This window comes from Rhincodon typus, chromosome 19, assembly GCF_021869965.1.
Source record: "Rhincodon typus isolate 14 chromosome 19, sRhiTyp1.1, whole genome shotgun sequence".
Classification (NCBI taxonomy): domain Eukaryota; kingdom Metazoa; phylum Chordata; class Chondrichthyes; order Orectolobiformes; family Rhincodontidae; genus Rhincodon; species Rhincodon typus.
Window position 1 is genome coordinate 16,200,601 of NC_063350.1, and position 27,507 is coordinate 16,228,107.

General features: G+C 40.2%; 1 protein-coding gene across 1 annotated transcript in view; it reads left to right on the plus strand.

Moving 5' to 3' along the window:
• The window catches only part of LOC109927125 (SS18L1 subunit of BAF chromatin remodeling complex), a 115,559-nt gene extending 88,667 nt beyond the window's left edge, over window positions 1-26,892 (plus strand). Inside the window, exon 12 of the mRNA XM_020527031.2 lies at window positions 23,175-26,892. Within this exon, the coding sequence (XP_020382620.1) occupies window positions 23,175-23,212 (38 nt within the window). The 3' untranslated portion in view covers window positions 23,213-26,892. The remainder of the gene's footprint in view (window positions 1-23,174) is intronic.
• The last annotated feature ends 615 nt before the right edge of the window (window positions 26,893-27,507 follow it).

Here is a 27,507-nt window from a genome sequence, read left to right on the forward strand (position 1 = left end):
CATTGTAAAAACCTGAGGCTCCAGCATTGAATCTTCCAGCACATCACTTATCACATGTCAACTTGAAATTTCCTTTACTCTAACTGATTCTTGTCCATCAACCAACCTCCTATTCATGCTAATATATTGCCTGTGTAGCTTGTGAATTATCCATTTATCCTTATCAAATACCTTTTGAAATCCAAAAATACCATATCCATCTGTTTCCGGTAATCAATTAATTGGATCCTCACAACACTCCAATAAAATTGTCAAACACATTGCACCTTCATAAAAACGTTGACTTCGTCTCAGCATTCTGTGATTTTCTACGTGTATTGTTAAGAATTCTTTATAAATATATTCCAGTACTTTCCCAACAACTGATGTCAGGTTAACTGGCCTGTACGGTTTACTCCCTTGTACCTTTCTTGAGTATTGGTGTTCCATTCGCTAACACTCTCAATCTGCTCAAACCATTCTAGAATCTGGAGAATTTTGGATTGTCATAGCCAGTGCATTATTACTTCAGCTGCCTTTTTCAGAACACTAGGAAGTAGACCCTCACATCCTGGAAACTTGTCGAATTTTGGTGCATGATATTTCTCAAATACTTTTTCTCCATTGATATTAATTATTTTAAGTTCCTCAATCTCATTAGCCATTGGTTATCCTCCATTTTTGATACGTAACTTGTGTCTTCTATTGTGATGAAAATATTTGTTCACTGTCTCAGCTATTTCATCATTCCCCACAATAAATTCTCCTGCCATTGCTTCTAAGGAACTAATATTTACTTCAGCCACAGCCTTTTTTGCATTAAATTGTTGATTCGTAATCTTTTTTTTTCATTTTTATTGACTTTTTGATCAATGTGCTGGTTTCTAAATACTCCTAATTGTCATGCTTATTAGCATTCTTTGCAGAATTGTATGTCACATCCATTCTTGAATACAGGGACTAAAACTTTACCAGGTGCAGCCTCACCAACAGTTATAACAACAGTTGTAAACTCATATCTTCTAGCAATAAAGGCCAAAGCTTCATCTTAATTGTCATCTTAATTATTTGCTTTCACCTGCATGCGATGTTTTGTGTTTTATGCCTAACAACTCTCAGATCCCTCTGTGCTACACGTTTTTGCAGTCTATCTCCATTGAAATAAAAATGTGCCTTTTGATTCTTTCTACAGAAGTGCATGATGTCATTCTTTCCAACATTAAGCTCCATCTGCCACGTTTCTGCCCACTCACCTAATCTATCCCTAGACTTTTGCAGATTCCTTATGTTTTTATGACAACAGGCTCTCCCACTTATTTCAGCAAATTTGTATGTCTCTGTCCCCTTTTCAAGTCAACATGGCAGTGTCAACATGGATCCATGAAAAGGAAGTCAGGAGTTTTTTGAAGATATTGCTAGCAGAGCAGATAAGGAGAAATCAGTGACTGAGTGTATTTGGATTTTCAGAAGGCTTTTGATAAGGTCTGCACAGGATCTTAGTAAACAAAAGCAGAATGCATGGGATTTGGACTAGTATTCTGCAATGGATCAAGGTTTGGTTAATAAATTTGGTTACTAAAGTTATTCTCACCTTGGCAGGCTGTGGACATTGGGATACCACAAGGATCATTCACATTCTATGTCAATGATTTGGATGTGGGGGCCAATAGTAGTATTTCCAGGTTTATGGATGACACAAAGCTAGGTTGGAGTAGAAAATGTGAGGATGGTACAAAAGGCTTCAAGGGGATTTATACAGGCTGTGAGTGGGTAGGAATATGATAAATGGAAAATAACACAAGTGTGAGGTTATCCACTTTGGTAGAAGGAACAGAAAAGCAGTTTATTTCTTAAAGAGTGAGAAATCGGTAAGTGTTTATGTCCAAAGATACTTGGGTGTCCATGGACACAAGTCACTCAAATCTAATGTGCAGGTGCTGCAAGTAATTGGGAAGGCATAAGGTATGTCGACATTTATTGAAAGAGGATTTGAGTACAGCAGTAAAGAAGTCTTCCTCCAATTGTTTAAAACCTTGATGAGACCACATCTAGAGTCATAGAGTTATACAGCACAGAAACAGACCCTGTGGTCTAACTAGCCCATGCCGAACATAATCCCAAACTAAACTAGTCCCACCTGCCTGCTCCTGGCTCACATCCCTTCAAACCTTTCTTATTCATGTATCCATCCAAATGTCTTTTAAACGTTGTAATTGCACCTGCATCTTCAACATCCTCAGGAAGTTCATTTCACATGCAAACCACCCTCTGTGTAAAAAATTTACCTTTTTTTTTAAATCTCTCTCCTCTCATTTTAAAAATGTGCCCCCTTGACGTGAAATTCCCCATGTTAGGGAAAAGACAACTATCATCAACTCTATCTATACCTCCCATTACCTTATAAACTTTCAGGTCACCTCTCAACCACCTACACTCCCGTTAAATAAGTCCCAGCCTATCCAGCCTTTCTTTATAACTCAAACCTAAGGCCCAACCATTAATTGTACAAACCCTACCCTTGTTTCTTGTACCAAAATGCAATATCTCGCATTTATCCAGTTTGAACTCCATCTGCCATTTTTCAGCCCATTGACCCATTTGATCAAGGTCCCATTGTAATCTTAGAAAACCTTCTTCACTGTCCACAATGTCACCAATTTTGGTGTCATCCACAAACTTACTAACCATGCCTTTTATATTCTCATCCAAATCATTTATATAAATGACGAACCAAAGAGACCCAGAAACAATCCCTGTGGAACATCGCTGGTCACAGGCCTCCAGTCGGAAAAGCAACCCTCCACCATTACTCTCTGTTTCCTGCCATTGCCAATTATGTATCCAATTGGCAAGCTCACCCTGAATCCCACGTGACCTAACTTTACCAATTAGTCTACAATGCAGAACGTTGTCAAAAGCTTTACTACTAACCAAATAAACCCCTTGCATTGAAATAAATAGTTTAGTTCCTCAGAGTTACTACATACTCTGACTCTCCTCATTCCTTTCTAATTGACGTGCTCTCCTCACATTCAGAACCTACCCATCAATCCTTCCATTTACACTGATGCTTAGAATTCCTCCACATGTCTTCTGTATCAGTATAAAATTTTCCTTAATACAATGAGCAAATCTCCCTACTAAGATATTGGTCCTTTTCCAGTTTAGGTTAGACCGATCCTTTTCGAACAGAAGACACACCAATTGGCCAAAAACCTGAATCCTTGAACAATACACCAGCTCTTCAGCCATTGATTTACCTCCTTTAACCTTTTGTTCCTTTCCTCGTTTGAGATTGGCATTGGGAGTAAACCAGAAATTACTACTTTTAAGGTTTTATTTTTTAATCTTCTACCTAGTCTCTTAAATTTACTCTGTACTGCTTTAATCTTTTCTCCAAAAATATCATTCCTACCAATGTGGACAATAATTTCTGCCTTCTCAATCTCACCTTTAATAGTATGCTTGAAATGTTTAGAAACATCCTTAATCCTAGCACCAGAAAAGCAACAAACCACCCTAAATTTATGCTCACTGCCACAGAATCTCCTGTCGATGCCCTGACAGGAGCGTCCCCTGTAACAAGCCACTGCCTAACATAAGAATTGTTCCAACTGACTGGCCCTTCCATTTTCCTCAGAGAGACTATCCCCTTCAACTGTTCCAAAAACTGAATATCCTTTCAATAAAGGAATAGCCACTGGAGACTTTTGAACTACCTTTTTATCTCTCCTGACAGTCACCCTGACTGATCCTGCTGGGTAATAATTTTTCCAAATCTACTAGCCAACACGCTCTGTACCTTATATATGACCTTAATGACATTAAGCCTAAAAAAAAGGATGTTTCAGTAACATCTTATAAAATAAAAAACTGAAGTTTTTTTTTAAAATAAGAAGTTGCATTTTCATTCTGGAAAGTCCTGCACATGGCCAGCTCCAGAGAAGAATTTTTTTTTCAAAAAAACCTTTGCAATGTTTAATAAAATGCTCTCTATAATACATACAGATTTTTTTTCAATTTCTGATTTAAGAATTGAAAAAAAACCTCTGCTATTCACTGTAGGCCCTTAAAAAAAGTTCAAAAAAATGTCCATTTGAAAAAAAATTGTGATTTTTTTTTGTTTAGTTTTTTGTTTTTTTTGAATGTTAATAAAACAAAATGGAAAAAATCTTATTAATAAACTAAAATTACTATAATAACAGAAAAAAACTGCAATAAATCTTTAACTAAGCCTGCAATCTAGAAACAGCTGCAAGATCCACACTGCTCCTTCTGTGCAGACTCAATATCTTGCACACCATTGCCTGCTGTATGAGAGATATGAATCATAATACCCAAAGCATTGTGTGTAAGGAGAGATATATTTGCCATATATGATGTGCAGTGAAGGTTCACCAGACTGATTCCTGGATGGCAGGATTGTCTTATGATGAGAGATTGAAGAGACTGGGACTGTATTCTCTGGAAGTGAGGAATTAGAGGTGAATTCATTGAAACTTACAAAACTGAATCAAACTCAGGAATAAGAAAGGTGCAGTCAATGTGATGGTGTTATGATATAGGCCTCCCAATAGACAGTGGCAGATGGAGGAACAAATATGTAGGCAGATTATGGAAAGATGCAAAAACAGCAGAATTATTGTAGACAACAAAGTGCAGTGCTGGATGAACACAGCAGGTCAAGCAGCATCAGAGGAGCCGGAAAGCCGACGCCTCGGGCCTAGACCCTTCCCCAGAAATTATTCCCCAGAGTTATTGTAGTCGGTGATTTTAACTTCCCCAATTTTGAGTGGGACACCCTTAGTGCTAGGAGGTGAGATGGGGCATAATTTGTTCAGTGCTTCCAGAAGGGTTTCTTGAAACAAATTGTACATAGTCTAACTAGGGAAGCAGCCGTACTATACCTTGTACTAGGGAATGAGCCTAGCCAGCTGATTGAAGTTTCAATGGGGGAATGTTTTTGAAATAGCAATCATATTCCATAGGTTTTAAGATAGTTATGGATAAGGATAAGACCGTTCCTCAGATGAAAGTTCTAAATTAGGGGAAGGCTAATTACAACAGTATAAGGCAGGAACTGGAGAAATTGGATTTGGACTAGCTGTTTGACAGTAAATCCACATCTGACATGTGGGAGTCTTTAAAAGGCCAGTTGATCAGAGTTCAGTACCAGGACGTTCATGTGAGGATGAAGGATAATGATGGCAAGGTTTGGGAAGCCTGGATGACAAGAAATATTGAAAGTTGAGTCAAAAAGAAATAGGAAGCATATGTAAAGTTTAGACAACTCAAATCAGATGAGGCCCTTGAAGAATATACAGAAAGCAGGAAAGAACTTATACAATGAATTAAGAGGGCTAAAAGGCCCCATGAAATGTCCTTGGCAAATAGAATCCCAAGGCAAATTATACATATATTAGGTGTAAGAGGGTAGCTAGGGAATGCGTTGGTCCACTCAAGGACAGAGGAGGGAATTTATGCATGGAGCCAGAGGAATTGAGTGAAGTTCATTACGAGTAATTTGCATCAGTATTCACCAAAGAGAAGGAACGGCTGGTGGTAAAAATTAGGGAGGGGTATTTTGATAATCTAGGGCATGTTGATATTAAGAAAGAGGAGGTGTTGGGTGCCTTGAAAAATAGTAAGGTAGATAGGTCCCCATGTCCCGATGGGATCTATCCCAGGATACTGAAAGAAGCAAGAGGGGAGATTGCTGGGGCCTTCACAGAGATCTTTGCATCCTGTTTAGCGACAGGTGATATCCCAGCAGACTGGAGAATAGCCAATGTTGATGCTTTGTTTAAGAAGGGATAATCCTGGAAATTATAGGCAGGTGAGCCTTACATCATTGGTAGGGAAGTTATTGGAGAAGATTCTTAGGGACAGGATTTAATCACATATGGAGAAGGATGGACTTAGTAGGGATAGTCAGCTTTGTGCAGGGGAGCTCTTGTCTAGCAAATTTGATGAAGATTATTGATGAGGGTAGGGCAGTGGATGTTGCCTACATGGATTATACTAAAGCAATTAACGAGGTCACTCATAATAGGCTCTTCCAGAAGATTAAGTTATATGGGATCCACAGTGAGTGGTAAATTGGATGCAAAATTGTCTTGGTCATGGAAAGCAGAGGGTAGTTGCAGAGAAGTATATTTCTGACTGAAGGCCTGTGATCATTGGTGTTCACAAGGATCAATGTTGGGACACCAGTTGTTTGTAATGTGGATAAATGATTTGGATGAACATGTAGTAGTCTGATTAGTAAGTTTGTAGCCAACATGAAAATTGGTGAAGTTGTGTTAGTGAGGAAGGCTGTCATACAGCAGGATGTAGATCAGTGGAAAGTTGGCTGGAGAAATGGCAGAAAGAATTTAATCTGGACAAGTGTGAGCGTTTTGGGAGGTCAATTCAAGAGGAAAGTATACAGTAAATGGCAGGATCATTAGGAGCATTGATTTACAGAAGGATTTTGGGGTGTAAGTGGCAACACATGCTTCCCTCCTTCAATCAGGGCATTGAGTATAAAAGTTGGCAAGTCATGTTGCAGCTGTATAAAACTTTAGTTAGGCCACGTTTGGAGTATTGTGTGCAATTCTGGTTGCCACACTATAAAAATGTTGTGGAGGCTTTGGAGAGGGTGCAAAAGGGGTATACCACAAGCATGTCAAATGCCTTCTTTGCCACATTTTCCACTGGTGTTGGCACTTACACCCCAAAATCTTTCTGTAAATCAATGCTCCTAATGATCCTGCCATTTACTGTAAACTTTCCTCTTGAAGTGTATGAGGTATAAGGAGAGGTTGGACATACTTGGACTGTTATCTCCACAGCTTTGGAGACTGAGAGGCAATCTGATAGAAGCATATAAAATTATGAGAGGCATTGATAGGGTTGATAGTCAGAATCTTTTCCCCCTATGTGGAAATGCGAAATAGATGGTGGCATAGGTTTAAGGTGAGAGGGGAAAAGTTTAAAGGAGATGTCTGGGGGAAGTTTTTTACACAGAGGTTGGTAGGTGCCTGGAACACACTGCCAGGGGATGTGGTAGAAGCAGATATGATAGCAACGTTCAAGAGGCGTTTAGACAGACACATGAACAGCAGGGAATAGAGACATATAGACAATGTGCAGGCAGATGGGATTAGTTTAAAATGGCATCATGGTCAGTGCAGACATGCTGGGCCGAAGGGTCTGTTCCTGTTCTGTACTGATCTATGCTACATGTTCCATGTTCTGTGCTAGACTGGGTGCATACATAAAAGGATATTTTTTCTGACTCTGATGTCGAGAACCAGGGGACAATGTCAGAAAAAGATGCAAGCCTATTAGGACTGTGCTGACATGAAATTTCTTCACTCAGTCGGTTGTGAACCTTTTGAATTCTGTAATCTAGAGGGGTGTGGAAACTCAGCCATTCAGTATATTTGAGACAGTGATTGATGGATTGCTAATGATATAAACAGATATGGGCAAAAGTCTTTCTTTTTGCCTTAAAGCGATAAACACTGCTCCCAGTATTATGTTGCAACAAGTTAGCAATATGGATTTGGCCAGGGCTCCCCACTGACATTTTAGCTGTGGGAAGTCTAACATCAGTCCAGAGTTGCAGAGGATATACCAAAAGAACTGAGGGAGTTGACCTCACATAATCAAAAATATTTAGTGATTTACAGAAGGATTTTGGGTGTAAGTGGCATACAAAATATTATTTATAATTTTGAATGTAAATCTTGCAAGACTTACGAGCTGAAATTCTTTTGTGTTAAAATTCCCCAACACATTTTATTCCTGAGTTATCAATTTTGACTGAACATCACCCAAAGTTTGCAGTTGTGGTTCAAAGAGACAAACCTTCTCATAGAGTCATAGAGCATGTAATACAGCATGGAAACAGGCCCTTTGGCCCAAACTGGTCCATGCTGATCTTGGTGCCCACTCAGCTAGTTCCAATTGCCTGCATTTGGTCCATACCCCTCTAAACCTTGTACCTATCCAAATGTTTTTCAAATGTTGATATTATACCTGCCTCAACTACTTTCTCTAGCAGCCCATTTCATATACACACTACTCTCTGCGTGAAGATGTTGCCCCTCAGGTCCTTCTAAAATCTATTCCCTCTCACCTTAAACCTATTCCCTCTAGTTTTCAGTTTCCCTATCCCTGTGAAAAAGACTATATGCATTCATCTTGTGTATGCCCCTCATGATTTTATGTACCTCAATAAGGTCACCCCTCATTCTTCTACATTCCAAAGAATAAAGTCCTATCCTGGCAAACCTCTCCCCATAACTCAGGCCTACTAGTCCCGGCAACATCCTCATAAATCTTCTTTGCACGCTTTCTAGTTTAACTATGTCTTCCCTATAACAGGGTGACCAAAACTGTACACAATATTCCAAGTGCGGCCTCACCAATAACTTATACAACTGTAACATAATGTCCCAACTCCTATACTCAGTGCCTCGACTGATGAAGGCCAGCATGCTAAATGCCTTCTTCACCATCCTGTCCACCTGTGACGCTGCTTTCAATGAGCTATGTACTTGTACTCCTAGGTCTCTCTATTCGACAACACTCCTCAGGACCTTACCATTTACTGCATAAGTCTGTCTTGGTTTGACTTTCCAAACTGCAACACCTCACACTTATCTGTATTGAATTGCATTTTGGCAATCCTCAGCCCACTTCCCCATCTGATCAAGATCCCTCTGTAATTTTTGATAACCTTCAGGAATTTTCAGGAAAGATTTTCTGAAGAAGGGTCCCAACCCGAAACGTCAGCTTTCCTGCTGCTCTGATGCTGCCTGGCCTGCTGTGTTCCTCCAGCTCCACACTGTGTTATCTCTGACTCCAGCATCAGCAGTTCTTACTATCTTTCCCTGGATCTAACCTTCATAACTAGCCTGTCGTGCGGGACCTTGTCAAAGGCCTTACTAAAGTAGCTCCGTTTTCTTTTTTGTCGCTTTGACCATGCCCCACAGAATTGAATACCTTTAACATGGAACGCTTCTAATACCAAGTAAAAGAGGAATATCTATTATTGGCAGGTACATATTGATATGGGTGCAATGTCCCATTGACTTTGATTTTCTCTCAGACTTACTACCTCCTTGTTAATCATGTTTTATGAGAGAGAATTTCCAAGCAAGTTATTCCTTTGTCCATCTACAAATCTCTTATCAAGCTTGCTAAAATTCCTATTACTGTCATCTAAAAAAAATTCTCCTGTGGGATATTGGCATCAGTGGTTGGCGAGCACCTATTGCCTGTCCCATCCTTTGTGACTCTTGAGAAGGTGGTAGTGAGCTGCCTTCTTGAACCACTGCAGTCCCTGTGGCGTAGGTTGAATCGCAATCCCCTTAGGGAGGGTATTCCAGGAATTTGACCCAGCAACAGTGAAGAAATGACAATATATTTCCAAGTCAGGATGATGAGTGTCTTTGAGGGGAATTTGCGGCTGGTGGTGTTCCCATGTATCTGCTGCCATTGTCCTTCTAGATGGAAGTGGTAATGGGTTCGGAAAATTCTGTCTTCTTTTGAAGTGTTGTTGGAGCTGCACTTATCCAGGCAAGTAGGGAGTATTCCATCATACTTCCTGCTTGTGCCTTGCAGATGGTGGACAGTCTTTGGGGAGTCAGGAGGTGAGTTACTCGCTGCAGTATCCTAACCTCTGACCTGCTCTCATAGTTAGTATTTGTATGGCTAGTTGAGTTTCTGGTCAATGGTAAGCCCCAGGATGTTAGTAATGGGGGATTCAGTGATGATAGCGCTATTGAATGGCAAGGGCAATTGTTAAATTGTCTCTTTTTTGAGATGGTCATTGCCTGGCATTTGTGTGGCACAAATGTTACTTGCCACTTCTCAGCCCAAACCTGGATTTTGTCTAGGTCTTGTTGCCTTTGACCATAGATAGCTTCAGTAATTGAGGAGTTGTGAATGGTGCTGAACATTGTGCAATCATTGGTAAACATCCCCACTTCTGATATTATGATGGAGGGAAGGTGGTTGTTGAAGCAACTAAAGATGGTTGGGTCTAAGATACTACCCTGAGGAACACCTGAAGCTGAGATGACTGAACTGCAACAACCACAACCATCTACCTATGTGCAGGGTATGACTTCAACCAGTGGAGAGTTTGCCCCTGATTCTCATTGACTCCATAGTTTCTAGGGCTCCTTGATGTCACACTCGGTCAAATGTGGCCTTGATGTCAAGGGTATTACTCTCACCTCGCCTCTGGAATTCAGCTCATTTTACTATGTTTGAACCAAGCTTGTGATGAAGTTAGGAGCTGAGTGGCCCAGGCAGAACCCAAATTAGGCATCAGTGAGCAGGCTGTTGCTAAACTAGTACTGCTTGCTAGCACTTTTGATGACTCATTCTGTCACTTTACTGATGATTGACAGCAGACTGATGGGGCGGTAATTGGCTGGCTTGGATTTGTTGTTTAAATATCAGTTAAAGAGTGCTGTTTAGTGCACAGGATTAAGGCCACACTGAAACTAAGATCCTTTACTCTTCCCTTTCTCCTCCTCCACGTATTTAACTCTGACTTTCTTGCACATTGTCTGAACCACTTGAACAAAACCACTTGTACATCATGAGTTTATTGCATTTTAACATGAAAAGTTAGTGAGCAATATACTTTCTAAGGACTCTGCATCTCAGTTTGACATAATAATAAGACACCTTTTTGATTTTAGGTATATTTAAATCAAATTGTGTATCCACATTCACTGGACTGTGCATTGTGAGATGATGGTGCCAAAGTGTTTTCTTGGACACCTTTATTCACTTCAGTTGAAATACACAGTGTGTTTCAGATAATTTGTAGAAACAAAGGTTCTTATCATTTTGGGAAATTGTCACAGCCATACTTGAGAAGTTAAACTCAGGTTCTTTTCTCTGAGTCGGTTCTATGGTAATGTTGGTGAGACTACTCAGACACAGTTCCTATTTCCTGATGGTGCCACGCTTGCTTCTGCTATATGGGTGCTCTTTAATCTTTAAGTAATTTTCTTCCTAAAGTAATTTCCTTAAGAGGTGGGGATTTCCAGTCAAATCATCAAGGTGAAAATGTATTAAGCTTCAAAATGCATTAATTCCATTTATACTTTGGCTCTGAGGAACTCTGGATATGACGAGCAGAAGTGCTGTTGCTTCTAGGAATTATTTTAGAGGACCTCCATTTTGATCTAATGTTTCTCTGATTTTCTGACTGTGGGCAGAATCCTGTTGAGGCAGACAGTGTTTCGCCAGTTGCATTGAGAGTTGGTGACAAATCCATGCTGCCTTTTCTTGGGAAGGGGTGCTGAATCTAATGCTAATCAGGCACTGGGGAGTCTGCCAATGGGCCTGCATCTGGAAATAAGATCCCACAAGTGAAGGTTTCGGCCAGTGAGAGCTGCCAACCAGTTGAAGGAAGCCACAGCTACTGAAGAAGAGCACCCAGGATTGCAAAGGAGTGAGGGGTAAGGGGTGCGTTCTGGGGTTAGGTGTCACATGGAGATGTGGAGGCAGTGTTTGGCTTCCATAGACACCCTCCTCCCCCTGGAGTTACTCCCTTGATCAGGTATGGACTGTCTTTGATCAAACCAATCCCAACTCCTGAAGGTGACAAGCTATCTGCATAGCTTGATCTGTTGGTCATGCTGCCTGCAGCTGGGTTAATCCCAGAGGTGGTGGGCAGAGGCTTTCAGTTGGCTGCAAGGGACTTAACTGATAATGGGGCAGGAAGGTGGACCATAGCTTCATAGAATGCCTACAGTGCAGCAAGAGGCCATTCGGCCCATTAAGTCTGCACTCACCCTCCGAAGACCAACCAATCCAAACTGACCCTCTCCCCTTAGCCCCGCATTTCCCGTGACTAATCCACCTAGCCTACACATCCCTGGGCACTATGAGCAATTTCCCATGGCCAATCCACCTAACCTGCACAACGTTGGACTGTGGGAAGAAACCGGAGCATCTGGAGGAAACTGATAGAGAAAAAGGGAGAATGTGCAGACTCCACATAGACAGTTGACTAAGCCTGGGGTCGAACTTGGGTCACTTGGTGCAGTGAGGCAGCAGTGCTAGCCACCGAGGCACCGTGCCACCCATAGGTCTTCATTCCTCAGATCTCATTCCAGCGGAGGCATGAAGACAGTGGTACTGTTCGGGCATGACACAAGCCTCGTCTAATTAAATGCCCTTTCTGCCTCCAAGCTCGGCATCTTCAGGAGCTGAAGCTTCCATCCAATGAGTCTGTGGAAGAAGTGAAGCAGTTATGAAAACATGACCCTCACTTGGAATAAGCGGGAGACTAGAAATTAACAGATTCAAAATAAACTTCATGTGCAATTGATTTGATCATTTAGGAAACCATTTTAGGCCCACAATTTGGGACATATGCTATTTTTTTCCAAAAAAAAACCTAATGTTTGTTGATTAAAAATATTGTACGGTAGTTCATTACTAAAATTAACATTAGTTCAGCCATGCAGAAGATATATGGAGGTATGCAATTAAACCACTGAATTGCCCTGTTTAAACATGTAGCATTTTCTACATAAAGCAAGAGGTCACACAGAAATCATTATAATTCAGATTTACTTTTTCATAATTTATTGGCTGGATTTTATCAAATGTAATTTATTGAGAAGTCATTACTAATATGTGTGAACTAAGTCAGAAAAGTTGCATTTTTGCTTTTTCTATATGCATTAAAATTCTCAAATTTACCAATTAAAATTAGATTATTCCTCATAGGTTATTGATACTCTTATAACTGCTGTGTGTGGTGGTCTGTGAAAACAAAACACTAGCTGACTACCATTTGTGTCATTTTAATTATGTGAATAGCTCGAAAACCTGTAATCAAATCAGGGCATCAAGTAACAGAAGCAATTCTGTATCTTTGAACAAGCTACTATAAATAGTCAACATAAATGTCTTTATGCTGTACAGTGTTTAACTGCCCCATGTATATCATTTAATTTACACCACTAGCACCTAATCTACCCCCATCTTCTTGGCAACTCCTTGCTTATCATAAAAATCCCATTGCTGTAGTATAAGTGGAACGTTAGATACTTTTTACAGCCCCAACGAAGAAGGAATTTTCATCAGTTCCAGATTTAATTTAGTGATTGACTAACATGTTAAGTTAGATATAGATGTCTACTGTATGGTACCTAATTGATCAAAATAATTTTTTTAAATGACTGGTGCTGTTTTTTGACACTCTATATTACAGAATAGTGTGATGCGGGTTTGAATCTATTATTTCTTCACTCAACAAGTTTCCAATGTTAACAAGCTGCTGGGAGAGTTAAGCAGCACAGTTGATGTTGCTAAGAAGGGTACACATTCACTGTCAATTGGTGTGTATATACAGTGCATTTGCAGAACTTTGCAAGCAGGTTTCCTGATTGACCCTCTTTGAATGAAGGATCTTTCAAGAATGGGACAGGATGGTACATTGGCCTTCCTGATTTTGGTGTAGGCCATCAAAGGAGGCAACTGAAGGTGTGGCCTATAAGATAAGACCATTCAGCCCATCAAGTCTGCTCTGCCATTCGATCGTGGCTGATACATTTCTCAACCCCATTCCCCTGTCTTCTCTCCGTAACCTGAAATCCATGTGCTAATGGTGAACCTATCTATCTCTGTCTTAAATACACTTGGCCTCTGCAGCCTTCTGTGGCAATGACTTCCACAGATTCACAACCCTATGGGTGAAGAAATTCTTCCTCCTCACATCAGGTCTAAAGGGTTGTCCCTTCACTCTGAGGCTGTGCCCTTGGGTCCTGGTCTGTCTTAGTGGAAACATCTTCCTTCTAAACTCCATTAAGTACAGACCCAGATTCTTCAACCGATCCTCATATGACAAGCCTTTCATCCCTAGGATCATTCTAATAAAGTTACTCTTGACCCCCTTCAAGGTCAACACATCTTTCATTAGATTGGGGCCCAAAACTGACTGCAATATTCCAGATGAACTCTGACCCAAGCCTTATACAGTCTCAGCAGTACACGTCTGCTGTTGTATTCTAGCCTTCTTGAAATGAATGCTAATGTTACATTTGCCTTCCTAACTGCCAACTGTACTTGCATGTTAACCATGGGAGAATGCTGAACTAGGACTCCCAGGTTCCTTTGAGATTCAGGTTTACAAAGCCTTTCCCCATTTCAAAAATAGTATAGGGTTCTATTCTTCCTACCAACGTGCATAATCTCACACTTTCCCATTTTGTATTCATCTGCCACTTCATTGCCCACTCTTCTAGCCTGTCCAAGTCCTTCTGCAGCCTCCCTGTCTTCTCAACACTACCTATTCCTCCACTTATCTTTGTGTCATCTGTGAACTTAGCAACAATGCCCTCAGTATGTCCTCATCGTTAACGTATAATGTGAATAGTTGTGGTCCCAACATGGACTCCTGTGAACTCCACTAGTCGCCATCCTATTAAAGACCCAATTATCTACTAGTCAGCCAATCCTCTATCCATGCCAGTACCTTGTCCCTAACACCATGGGCTCTTATTTTGTTTAGCAGCCTCCTGTCTGGCACCTTTTCAAAAGAAGTCCAAATAGATCACACCCACTAGCTCTACTTTGTTTAGCTTGCTCATTACCTCCACAAAGAATTCTAACAGATTTGTCAGGCATGACATCTCCTTGATAAAGCCATGTTGACTCAGACCTATTTTACCATGCACTTCCAAGTACTCCGCAATCTCATTCTTAATAATGGACTGAAAATCTTATTTGTCACTTTCCAGTCCTCTGAGATCCTCCTTCACTCCAGTGATTTCTGTAATATCACCACCAATGCCTACCCAATCTCACCAGTTATCTCCTTTAGATCCCTGAGGTGTAGTCCATGTGGTCCAAGTGATTTATCCACCTCAAGAATTTTCAGCTTCCCCAACACCTTCTCCTAAGTGATGGTCACTACGGTCAGCTTCGCTCTCTGACTCTCTTGAAGTTCTGATCTGCTACTGGTGTCTTCCACTATGAAAACTTATTCAACTAACTATTCAATTCCTCTGCCTTTTTTTTGTTCAATATTATTACTTCTGCAGCCTCAATTTCCAGCAATCCAATGTCCACTCTTGCCTCTCTCTTTAGATATCTTAAATAAAACTCTTGCAATCTTCTTGCGTATTACTAGCTAGCTTACCCTCATATTTCATCTTCTCCCTCCTTACTGTTTTTTTTTAGTTATTCTCTGCTGGTTTATAAAGACTTCCCAATCTTCTGTCTTCACACTAATCTTCACCACATTGTATGCCTCTGTTTTGCTTTTATGCTGCCCCTGACTTCCCTTGTCAGCCATGGTTGCGTTGTCCTCCCCTTAGTATGTTTCTTCTGCCTTGGGGTGAATTTCTATTGTACTTCATGAATTATCCCAGAAACTCGTGCCATTCCAATCAATTCTGGCCAGCTCCTCGCTCATGTCTTTGTAGTTTACTTTTGTTATGTAATTCAATTACATCCAATTCAAGCTTCTCTCTCTCCAACTGCAGGGTGAAATCTGTCATATTATGGTCACTGGCTCTCGGGGTGCCTTCACCTTAAGCTCATCAAATCTGCCTCATTACACATCAACAAATCAGAATCACCACATCCCTAGTGGGCTCTACCACCAGCTGCTCCAAACAAAACCGTCTTGTAGACATTCCACAAATTCATTTTCTAGGCTACTAACCTGATTTTCCCAGTTCCCCTGCATAGTGAGATTCTCCACGGTTGTTGTAATAGTGTCTTTCTTGCATGCTTCTTCTGCTTCACATCCTGACTACCGCTAGGAGGCCTACATAACTCACATCAGTCTCTTTCTTCATTTGCAGTTCCTCAACTCTACCCATACGGATTCTATGCTTTCCAAATCATTTCTTGCCAGTGATTTAACTTCATTTCTTACTAACAAGGCAATCTCGCTCCCTCGGCCCATCTGCCTGTCCTTTCGATAAGACGTGTCCATGGATATTTAGTTCCCAGCCCTGAACCCTTTGCAGCTACATCTCTGTGATACCCGCAACATGGTACCCAGCAATTTCAATGCAGCAAGCTCCATTTATCTTGTTTCATATACTGCATACATATAAATACAACATCCTCAGTCTTCCATTGACCAACCCCTTTCTCATAGTTTCCCTCTTTCTGCTGCGCCTGAAGTTAAATTCCTGACCCTTTCCATGCTCTCTGTCCTGTTACATGTTCAGGAAACTTTAATAACTTCTCCTGAGCCTTCCAACCTTTAACTAGTTTAAAGTCCTTGTAACCTTGATTCACCTCGAATTGCACCATCGGTTCATCTATCTTATTCTGAATCCTTCATGCATTAAGATACAAAGCCTTTAAGTTTATTCTATTATCAAGTCTCCTTACACATTTTTATGGTTCCTTCATACAATATGACATTCTCATATTCTATCCCTTCGTTTTATTTTGTAGAAGCAATCAACCCCATCACTAATCAGTTATCCTACTTTCGCCTTTATCTTTGATTTCATTAGTTTCCACGTAACTGAATCCACTCCCCATCCCCAACAATTTAATTTAAAACTCTATCTACAACCCTAGTTGTGCAATTCACCAGGACTCTGGTCCCAGCATTATTCGGCTGAAGCCCATCTTATCAGAACAGCTCCCTCCTTCCCCAGCAATGGTGCCAGCGTCCGATGCATTCAAACATATTTCTCCCACACCAATCTTTCAGCCAGGTGTTTATCTCTTTAATCTTGTTGACTCTGTGCATATTAGCTTGTGGCTGAGGTAGTAATCTGGAAATTATTGCCTGTTTTTGGTTTTGCTTTTAAATTTAGCTCTTAGCTGCTCATATTCCCCCAGCAGAACATCTTTCCTCTTTCTACCTATATTGTTTGTGGACCACAACAACTGGATCTTTTCTCTCTCACTCTAAGTTCTTCTGCAGCCCAGAGGAGATATCCTGAATCCAGGCACCAGGCAGGCAACACAACCTTCAGGACTCTCAATCCTGGCCATAGAAAACAGTGTCTATTCCCCTGACTATACTATCCCCGATTACAACTGCATTTCTTTTTGCTTGCCCTCTTGAATGCCTCCTTGTACCACGGAGCTATGGTCAGTTTGCTTATCCTCATTATAGCCCCTCCCTCTTATCCACACAGGGAGCAAGAATCTCAAACCTGTTAGAAAAGCTGCAGGGCTGAGGCTCCTTCTGCACTACCTCCTGGATCCCTCCACCTGACTCGCTCATTGTCACACCCTCCTGTCCCTGGCCACTGACCAAATTTGAGGTAGTTAATGTAAAGAGTGTAATAAAAACAGAAGTTGCTGGAAAAGCTCAGCAGGTCTGGCAGAATCTGTGAAGGAAAAATCAGAGTTAACATTTCAGGTCCGGTGACCCTTGCTCAGAACTTAACTCTGATTTTTTTCTTCACAGACGCTGCCAGACCGGCTGAGCTTTTCCAGCAACTTCTGTTCTTGTTCCTGATTCACAGCATCCGTGATTCTGTTGGTTTTTATTTAATAAAAAGGGTGTGACTGCCTCCTGAAACACAGCGTCCAGGAGACTCTCCCCCTCTCTGATGTTTTGCAGTGTTCGAAACTCAGGCTCCAGCTCATCATCTCTGAGCCAAAGTTCCTCAAGCAACCAACACCTGCTACGGGTTGCCCTGGGGTTGTGTGGCTTCGAACAACTGTGAGAAGTTATTATGCGCCTGGACTCTTGCTTTAGAAATGATCTTTTTCAGAAATCAGACAATTTAACTGGGAAAGATCTGTTTTCAAACAATGAATTGGCTGACAGGGACGTGATAGTGTCAGCTGTATAAAAGTGGCCTAGTAAGACTTGCAATTATATCTAATTATTACAAAGAAAATTCTGCTGTTAATATTTGCCAACAAGATTAAACTTTCTGCTATAAGAAATTTTCATTGGACCAATGCTCCAGAAGCGAGGTAGAAATATTCGTGTGAGAAAGATGTGTTATAGTACTTCACGAATATTAGATTAAAAAGTATATTTTAAAGTTGTCTACTTTTGGGGATATGGTATGTAGCAATTCTGTTACTGGATTAGTAATTCAGTAGGTTTGGCTGCTGAAAATGTAAGTTTAAATCTAGGGAAAGTGCTTTAAGAATTAGAATTCAGTTTTAAAAATAAATCTGGATGTGAAAGACTGACTTGACTACTGTCCACCAAATTGACCGTGAACTGAGCTTTGAACACTGTGACACATCAGGGAGCAGAAGAGTTACTTAGATGTTACGTTTCAGGAGGCAGTTACACCCTTTTGATTAACGCCCTTAAATTCAGGCTCTTGCAAGAAATTACCACAGTCCTACCAGACCACGGAGTTCATTAGCGAGAGACAAATGGCAATGGTTTAACCTGAGGGTCACCATGCCTTAGATGAGGAGAGATGTTGAGAAGGCAGGATTTTCGTGGTAACCTCATCGGGTGTGGAGATTGAACCCACACTGTTGGTGTCGCTCTGCATCACAAACCAGCCATCCAGTCAACTGGGTGAATCCAAATGGTCCACTGGGTCATTTGCACAGAGTCAGGAGAAATCCAAGTTTTGCAAACCCAGCATTAAAAATGACTGCTTGTACTTCCCATTTTTGGTCCAGAACAGGGGTGGGTTGTAGTCAGAGTTAGGACGGGCAACCACAAATTGTGGAGGAGGTTGCTGGTATTTGAGGTTGGCAAGGGGACTCCAGCACTTTAAACTTTGCACAAAGGTTAAAACATAAAATATCTTTCCTGCTTTCACCCCCTCACTCTCAATATATCATCCATCCCAACTCATGCCATCTTATGCCCTATACTTACCCTCCAGCCGGCAATCCCTCCAAGCCAATCTATTCTCCTTTTCCCTATCCCCTATGGCCCCACCTGTGCCAAGTTATACTCACATGCTGCTCCATGTCCATTTACCCATTTTGTATGGTCCCTCATGCTATGCCCCCTGGCTGTTTATATACCCTATACAGCCACACCCACTACCCTTTTCCTTTCCCTATCCAAGACAACTAATGCCCACCTTGGGCATACCTCAGGAAGCATGCTAACAGAAAATAAACATATGTGTCTATTGATACTATCACTATTAAAAAAGACACTTGCATTGATACAAAAATAAATCAATACATTGAAATTCATCCAAATTCTTTAAGCAAACTAACGTTTCTTAAGTGCTTAATCCCTGATATAAACAAACATTTTCATTCTATACACAGTTGGAAGTGCCCATCGAAATGCTGACTCGATATACCTTTTGTGAAAATTGTAGTCCGAAAAATCAGTCATGCAGGACAAATTCTAAAATGATTTTTGTCAACGAGAACTCTAAAGTACCAAGCACTCTTTTTTTTTAACTCAATGCATTTGTTCGGATGGTTCCTTGACAGTTTTGGCGGTTCCTATACAGCTTTTTGCTGCAATCATCAAAAAACTGATGGAAGGAGTTGTTGACATCAAGTCATGTTTGCTCAACAATAATCTGCTCACTGATGCCCAATTGGGGTTCTATTGGGGCCACTCAGCTCCTGACCTCATTACAGCCTTGGTCCAAACATGAGCAAAAGAGTTGAATTTCTGAGGTGAAGTAAGAGTGAATGGCCTTGACAACAAAGCAGCATTTGATTGAGTGTGGCATCAAGGAGCAATAGCAGAATTGGCATCGATGGAAATCACTCCACAGGTTGGAGTCATTCCTAGCACAAAGGAAGATTGTTGTAGTTGCTGGAGGTCGATCATCTCAGTTTCAGGACATTTCTGTTGGAGTTCTAGTCCCAACTATTTTCAGCTGCTTCACCATTGACCTTCCCTCCATCATAAGGTCAGAAGTGGGGATGTTCACTGATGATTTGCACAATATTCAGCACCATTCATGACTCCTCACATACTGAAGCAGTCCATGCCCAAATGCAGCAAGAGAGGACTACACCAGGCTTGAGCTAATAAGTGGCAAGTAACCTTTGCGTCACACAAGTGCCACACTGTCTCTAACAAGAAAGAATCTAACCATTATCCCTTGATATTCAATAATTTTTGTTTTCTTTATTCATTCACGGGATTTGGGCTTTGCAGGCTAGGCGGCAGGTCAGACAATGGCCTAGTGGTATTATCGCTGGACTGCTAATCCAGAGACCTAGCCAACATTCTGGGGACCCAGGTTCGAATCCCGCCATGGCAGATGGTGGAATTTGAATTCAATAAATATCTGGAATTGAGAATCTAATGATGACAGTGAATCCATTGCCAATTGTCGGGCAAAACTCATCTGGTTCACTAATGTCCTTTAGGGAAGGAAACTGCCATCCTTACCTGGTCTGGCCTACATGTGACTCCAGACCCACAGCAAGGTGGTTGATTCTTAACTGCCCTCTGGGCAATTAGGGATGGGCAATAAATGCTGCATAGCCAGTGAAGCCCAAATCCCATGAATGAATAAAGAAAAAAAATTACCATCATTGAATCGCCACTATCAATATCTTGGGGTTACCATTGACAAGAAATTGACCTGGGCCAGCCATGTGAATACTGTGGCTACAAGAGCAGGTCAAAGGCAGGGAATTCTGCAGCAAGGATCTCATCTTGATGTAGTTCCTCATCTATATCACACAGCCATGAATGTAATGGAATATTCACCACTTTCCTGGATGAGTGTAGCTCCAACAACACTACAGAAGTCCAGTACTACCCAGGAGACTCCATTTGATTGGCACCCAATACACCATCTTCAATATTCAGCAGAACTTGGGTTTCGTGACTTCTTCCGGCATTTTCACCAGGGTGGATTTGCTGTCTGTCATGGTGAAAATCTTGGATTTAATTATCCTTTTGAAGTTGCCTTGTAAGCTATTCAGTTATTTCAAGCGACTAAAATGAAGATTCAAATGATTCTGAAACCAACAGTGCGACCACCCTCACAGGGACTGGGGATGAGCAATAAATGGCAGACCTTGCAGAATATTCAAAATCAGGGAATTACTTTACTGAGAGAAAAACACAGATAAAATATTTTACCTACCATCAAACATCTCAATACGTTTTACAGCCAATAAAATACTTTTTGTATTATCATTATCATTACAATGTAGGATATATGGGAGTTGATATGCACTGCAAATTTCCGTTAATAGCAATATGATAATGACCAGATAATCTGGTCTTCTGTGATGTTGATTGAGGGATAATTCTTACAAGGGACACCTCCCCTGCTCTTAATCACTTACATCACCCAGGCAGTCAGATGGGCCCTCAGTTTAGTGTCTCACTAAGATAGTAGATCTGATATTGTGGCACTCCCTCAGCATTCCCCTCAGGAGTCTGCCTTGATTTTTGAGGGGCTTCATTTAAGAACCTTGTAATGTGAGACTGTAAAGCTATTGTGTGTTATCTCATGCAGTAATAGTATAAGTAGTATGAGGGAGCCTGATCACAGCCACACTAGCTCATTTTCTCATCTAACATCCACACATGTATAGTTTCCCATTGAATCATGAACATGAACATAAGATGTGGAAGCATTGGAAAGGGTGCAGAGGAGATTTACCAGGATGTTGCCTGGTATGGAGGGAAGGTCTTATGAGGAAAGGCTGAGGGTTTTGAGGCTGTTTTCGTTGGAGAGAAGAAGGTTAAGAGGTGACTTGATAGAGACATACAAGATCATCAGAGGATTAGATCGGGTGGACAGTGGGAGCCTTTTTCCTCGGATGGTGATGGCTAGCACGAGAGGACATGGCTTTAAATTGAGGGGTGATAGATATAGGACAGATGTCAGAGGTAGGTTCTTTACTCAGAGAGTAGTAAGGGCGTGGAATGCCCTGCCTGCAAAAATAGTAGACTCACCCACTTTAAGGGCATTTAAATGGTCATTGGATAAACCCATGGATGATAATGGAATAGTTTAGGTTAGATGGGCTTCAGATTGGTTTCACAGGTCGGCGCAACATCGAGGGCCGAAGGGCCTGTACTGCGCTGTAATGTTCTATGTTCTATGTTCTATGAAACATTGACTTGAGTTTTTTAAAGAAGTTCTCTTGTCCTTTCTCCATTGACCTCATTGACCCAAGTACCATATTTGTTGTATTCAAGAGGGAGATGGTCATTGTTTGCCCAGATGGAATCTTCCCAGACCTGCTGAAGCAGTTTTGACAGCAGGACCAGAAGGAATAGTGGGGTTTTAGAATGGCCTGGTTTCAGATCAGTGGCCTGTGAGTTCCCAAGTCTGGCTGATCTTGGCAGATGCAGTGTTAAAGTGGCAAGGCACTCTGCCTTGACAGATAACCACATTGCACATTTAAATAGACAGTTTGGGGATGTCACTACCATTTTCCCAGTTGTAATAGGACCTCAAATAAGGCCAAAGCATGACAGGCACTTGGAGGTGATTTCCTGTGGCCCAGCACGGGTTGGGAGCCACCAGCTTTCCCTTCCATAGTGACCTTGTAGTTGTGGCCCCCTGCTTAATTTTTATAGATGGGAATGCCTCCAGGGAATATCTCAAGATGCCCCCCTCCTACAGCAGCAGTGCTGACTTCAGGAAGGTGAGGCCTCTGTCCCTTCAAGTTTACAGGCCCACTGAAAGGACCTAAAAAGGCCTACTCTCTCAGGAACAGGGCGACTATCCTTAGTTAGATTATAGGCACCGAAGCAGCCAGTTAGGATACTGCCTGCTCAAAGGTCATGCCCTGCCAACAAGTGCAAGGTTGGGACTCAGAAATAGTCCACACCCACATTAATTTGAAAAGAACTTATGATTCAGTCATCATGAGTGATTTGCAGATAATGTAGTTTTTTTAATATTTCAGGGGTCTAAGTTGTATATTGAATAGGATTCATCTTAGCCGGGGCTGGGGGAGGGGGTACAGGTTAGATGAAGCAAAGAGACTTTTGCTAATTCTGCTAACTTCTATTTTTATCTTTGTGCTTAGTGGAATTTGAGGTTGAGGTTTTATACCTTGAAGCAAAGCATTTGATAGATATTGTGGAAATCTCCAGAAATGTGTGCATTTGATTTTTGTCAGCGGCTTGCTGATTTTTATGTTAAAGTGAGCAGTCAACCAAGTTGTGAAATATGCAGCAAAAATAACCTTTAAATGCTAAATTAGACAGTTTCAAAAGTATTTAACTTAAAATCTTTGTATCAGTTTTCTTTTCATCAGCTTTGTTAATTCATTGATCTAGATTATTTTTTCTCTTGCAGGCACAGTACGGAAACTACCAGCAATAGGAAACAGCTGATTGCCATCTCTGAAACAGTCATGTATGCACAACATCCTTCATTGATTTTTACAGACTAAAATGAAGCATGGACTGTCATATTTCATTTTTGAGAGGTAGCTCAAAGCAGCTTCTGGATGTTGTAGAAATTTTCATTCTTTTCATGGTGAATAGTAACATTGCACTACCAATGACAAGCCAATGCGTATTAGTTTTAGACTTGGTGCTGTGAATATTGTACGTTTTAAACTGTTGCACTGTTGTACAATTGCATCTGTTTGTTAATAGGATTGCAACCTAATACTAGTGCACTTCCACCGTGGAAACACAAGATGGTTGGTTTTATAAGTTTGTAGGTGCTCTCTAAAGCGGTGAATTGTCCTGTGGATTTAAGCACCTGTGTGTTTATACTAAACTTTGCACTATTTTTTTTCTTCCATATTAAATGCAGCAACCAAGTATTGGAAAAAGATCACTAAAAAATTCACTTGTGTTTTCAGTAAGGTCTAATAGGAATGCAACATGTAAAGTTGCACATTGAAGAAGTACATTGTCACCTTGATCCTAAAGCATAGATAAATTACATTCAAATGAGGAATTAATTGTCAGAGGTAGTTGCTGTGGTGCATTTGATTTCTATAAGGGAGGCAGTCAATTCTATGTCAATTCTTATTGCTTGTTCACAGATTGATATCCATAATTCCTCACCATTTTTCTGAACAAATGAAATGCTGCGTATGAATGACTATCACTTGAATCAGGTGAAAATGGTATAGGGGTCAATACTTTGAGAGTTATATGGCTTGATAATAATGGGGTCATCCAAAGGAAAGTATAAAGTGTTGACTAGTGGTACACTTTCACAGTTTTTTTTATTGTGCTCTTAATGAGAGTGACGTGTATGTGAAATAATATTAATAATAGAAAAGCAATTCTTTTGTTCTAATTTGGTGTCCGCAAAATGTTGCCTGAAAAATGATTTTTAAAACTACGACTGGAAACAGTTGTGTCTAATAACTTTGTATTTATGAGTGCAATTGTTGCATAACTGAGTATTGAAAATATTATATGTCAATATGAACAGATAATATCAATGAATCCATAGTGACTTCTATGTTTAAGCTCTAAAACTAGTTCTCATGCGAACAGCCATTTTGCAGGAATTTTTCAGTAGATAGGGAATCAATTTTGATATATTTTATGTTTTTGTGGTTTACCTTTGGTAGCAACTTGTCTTCATTCAGCACCTGTTCAGACTTAGTACAGGTCTAGGGATGGCAGTATTTTGAAATTAGAAACAAAGCCTTGCTGCAGATGGCACGGTGGCCAAATGGTTACAACACTGACTGTCTTCCATCAGAAGACCACCAGCTTGAGTTCCAAGTTGAATGCTGTCTGTATGAGTTCTATCACTTGCTTGCAGGGCTTTAGGCAAAGTGGGCTGCAGCTATTAATCAGCCCACACTAATTTGAGCAAAGGACTACTTGTGCTTATAACAGAGAAGTGTTGGCAACAATTAGAAAGAAAACAGTAAACTGGACCATACTATCTACCAACAATAGGGTTCAGGAAACCTCGTGTGTGGTGGAGGGATGGGGATATATTGGGAACATTTGGAGTACAGTTCCAGAAGTATTACAATAAATGGGTTACATTTACATTCATTATTGATTATCAATTTAACCAGAAAAGTGTGTTCTTTGTTCTAAAAATTATTCGAGAAAATGATTCTAAAACACACAGTCCAAAGTCAACCATTTTGTGTAAATATTAAAAACATTCCAGAGTGCACCAGCTTGTCCAATGTGGGAATGTAAGGACACGTAATTTATTGAGCACTGATGATTATACCGTTTGCTGTAAGATTTGTATTTGTGTACAATCACATGAACATTTTGCATTTCATTTGCCAATTTTCTTTTGGTCTTGCTGTTAAACAGCCAAATAGCTAAAATACAGATTGTACTGTGACAATCATCTGCTTGTTTTCAAGAAACAAAAAAACTTGAGATTTTAGTATATTGAATTTTTTTTATGACACTTGTTGTAATGTTATATGTTAAGTCTTTAACTTCTCATCATTATCTAAAAACACTAAATGTTGAGTAAATGTGTGTGCATCTCTATTAATGGAGGCAACTGCTGTTTGAATTTAGTGACCAAAAGAAGTTGAAGTTGTTGTAAGTACAAGTGAGTTGAATTGTCTTGCCTGTACTAGACATTGTATGTTGCTACTTAAAGTTGTTACATTCTAATTTTAAAAGGAATCTAATAAATCATTGAGTTAATTATATTTTTAACGTGCTGTTCACATGCAAATATCCATCAAATAGGATTGTTTGTATTATCCTTTGCAAAACAAGACTAATAACATCTCAAAATTATGAAGTGATGATTGGTTAGCTTTCTATAAGGAGGGGAGGCTTGAAAAAGTCTGCATGTAGCAGGGAATTGGAGTGGATAATCATTACTTTTAATGGTAGTTTTATTTTATGCCAGTTGATGTTCTGAATGCATGCTTTGGTTCAAGGATAACTATTTCATGTGTAGCAGACTAGATGTTCCATGCTGCAGCAGTAAACATTCAGAATATTTACCCAATGCTCCAGAAAGAACTAATTCTGAAATATCAGGAATTGATATGTTCTTAACTGACTTGTGCTGAGAAATCCATTTGGTTTTGTTGAGTGATGTTCATGGTTCCAAAATGACACATTCTGAAATTGAATTCTACCACTTGAGCAATTTGACCAGCGCCACAAAAAGTATCCACAAAACTTCTGCTGGTTTGTCATTTTAAAACTCTGACTGCTTCATTAATGTTCTTCATTCAAGGGAACCTGCTACCCCTACCTGTGGCAGTCCCATATGATTGACTCACAAAACCTCAGAACAATTGGGTTGAGCAATAAATGCTGCTTTTCCAAAGTTACCCTCTTCCAGAGACTAAATAAAAGCATAATTAACAAGGTTAAGCATTCTAAACAGTGGATATTTGTTTAATCTCCACCTAAATGTGAAAAAAAATCAATATTTTATGACGTGGGGAAAGTTACAATTATTTTCTTAAACAAATGATGTCTTGAGAAATCTAATGGTCTCTGTTTTGTTTTGTTGAATAGCAGGTTGCAATATGCCTTGGGTGGTTATTCACTTGTCATCGCGCAATAGATCTCTGTTATCACTCATTTCCTGACAGAAAGTATTTGAAAACTTCAGTTTATTGTCTATCTTCAAAGTATAATTGCACACAATCTTGTGGCACAGTGAGTTCATTCTGATCAATTCTACGTAGAATCTATTGCTGCCGTGTTCTTCTCTCTAATAAATATTCACCTCCACAACTCGTTGTTTACAATTCAGATTATTAAACCCCAGAATCATTCTTATTGCTCCTCTTTCTTCCTTTTAAAGACATAGTACTGTATACTGCACACACGTTTCATATATGGCCTTGCCTATGATCTGTATAAAGTTGGAGTTCCTTGTTTTAGGATATATATGTGTACACCTCAGTACTTGATTAGCCTGGAACAAAAAAAAGTTGGCTAAATAATCTCTGCTGTATAAGGTTACTCTTCACTTTTAATTTGGCGTAGATGAGGTCTGTGTATTTATATAGCATGTGTGCAAGCTGCCTTCCATAAAGAAATTATGGCTACCACAATAAAAACAAATATTATACCTTAACAGTATAAAGTTGTTGTAAAATGTCAATGTATAAAATACTGTCACACCTTGATCATGCCAAAAACATTTGTTTGTAGTAATGTAGATTTGAGTTTGCAATAAAATTATTTAGAAAATTTATATTTGTATATTCAGTTGGGTTTGGGGTTATCACTGATCTACATTTGAACTGCACAGACTGTTTTTTTAATTAGCTTTTGGAAAGCCATGGTCTTAGGTTTTTGGCATCTAGACTATAGAAGAATTACTGCCAGCTTGAGTGATTGATAAAGTAGAGGCGTGTCAACAACAAATGCCATTATTAACATGCAAATTGGCCAGCAAGTTTGGGAATTGGGCGATACATTTTGAGGTAAGAAACTTAAAAGGTTGTGGTGGATTTTTCTAAAATAATTCATGGGAAGTGAACATTTGGTCAACATTTGTTGCTCATTTCTAATTACCCTTGAGAAGCTGGTGGTGAGCATCCTTGACCGGCTGCACTCCATCTGCTATAAGTACACCTAGGCCATTCCACTGTTTTCCACAAAGGAATGACATCTTACCCTCACCGTTGCTGTTATTTTTAAGAACTTACTGAATTGGTATACTCACTTGACTGAACTAATAAAAACAATTATAGAGT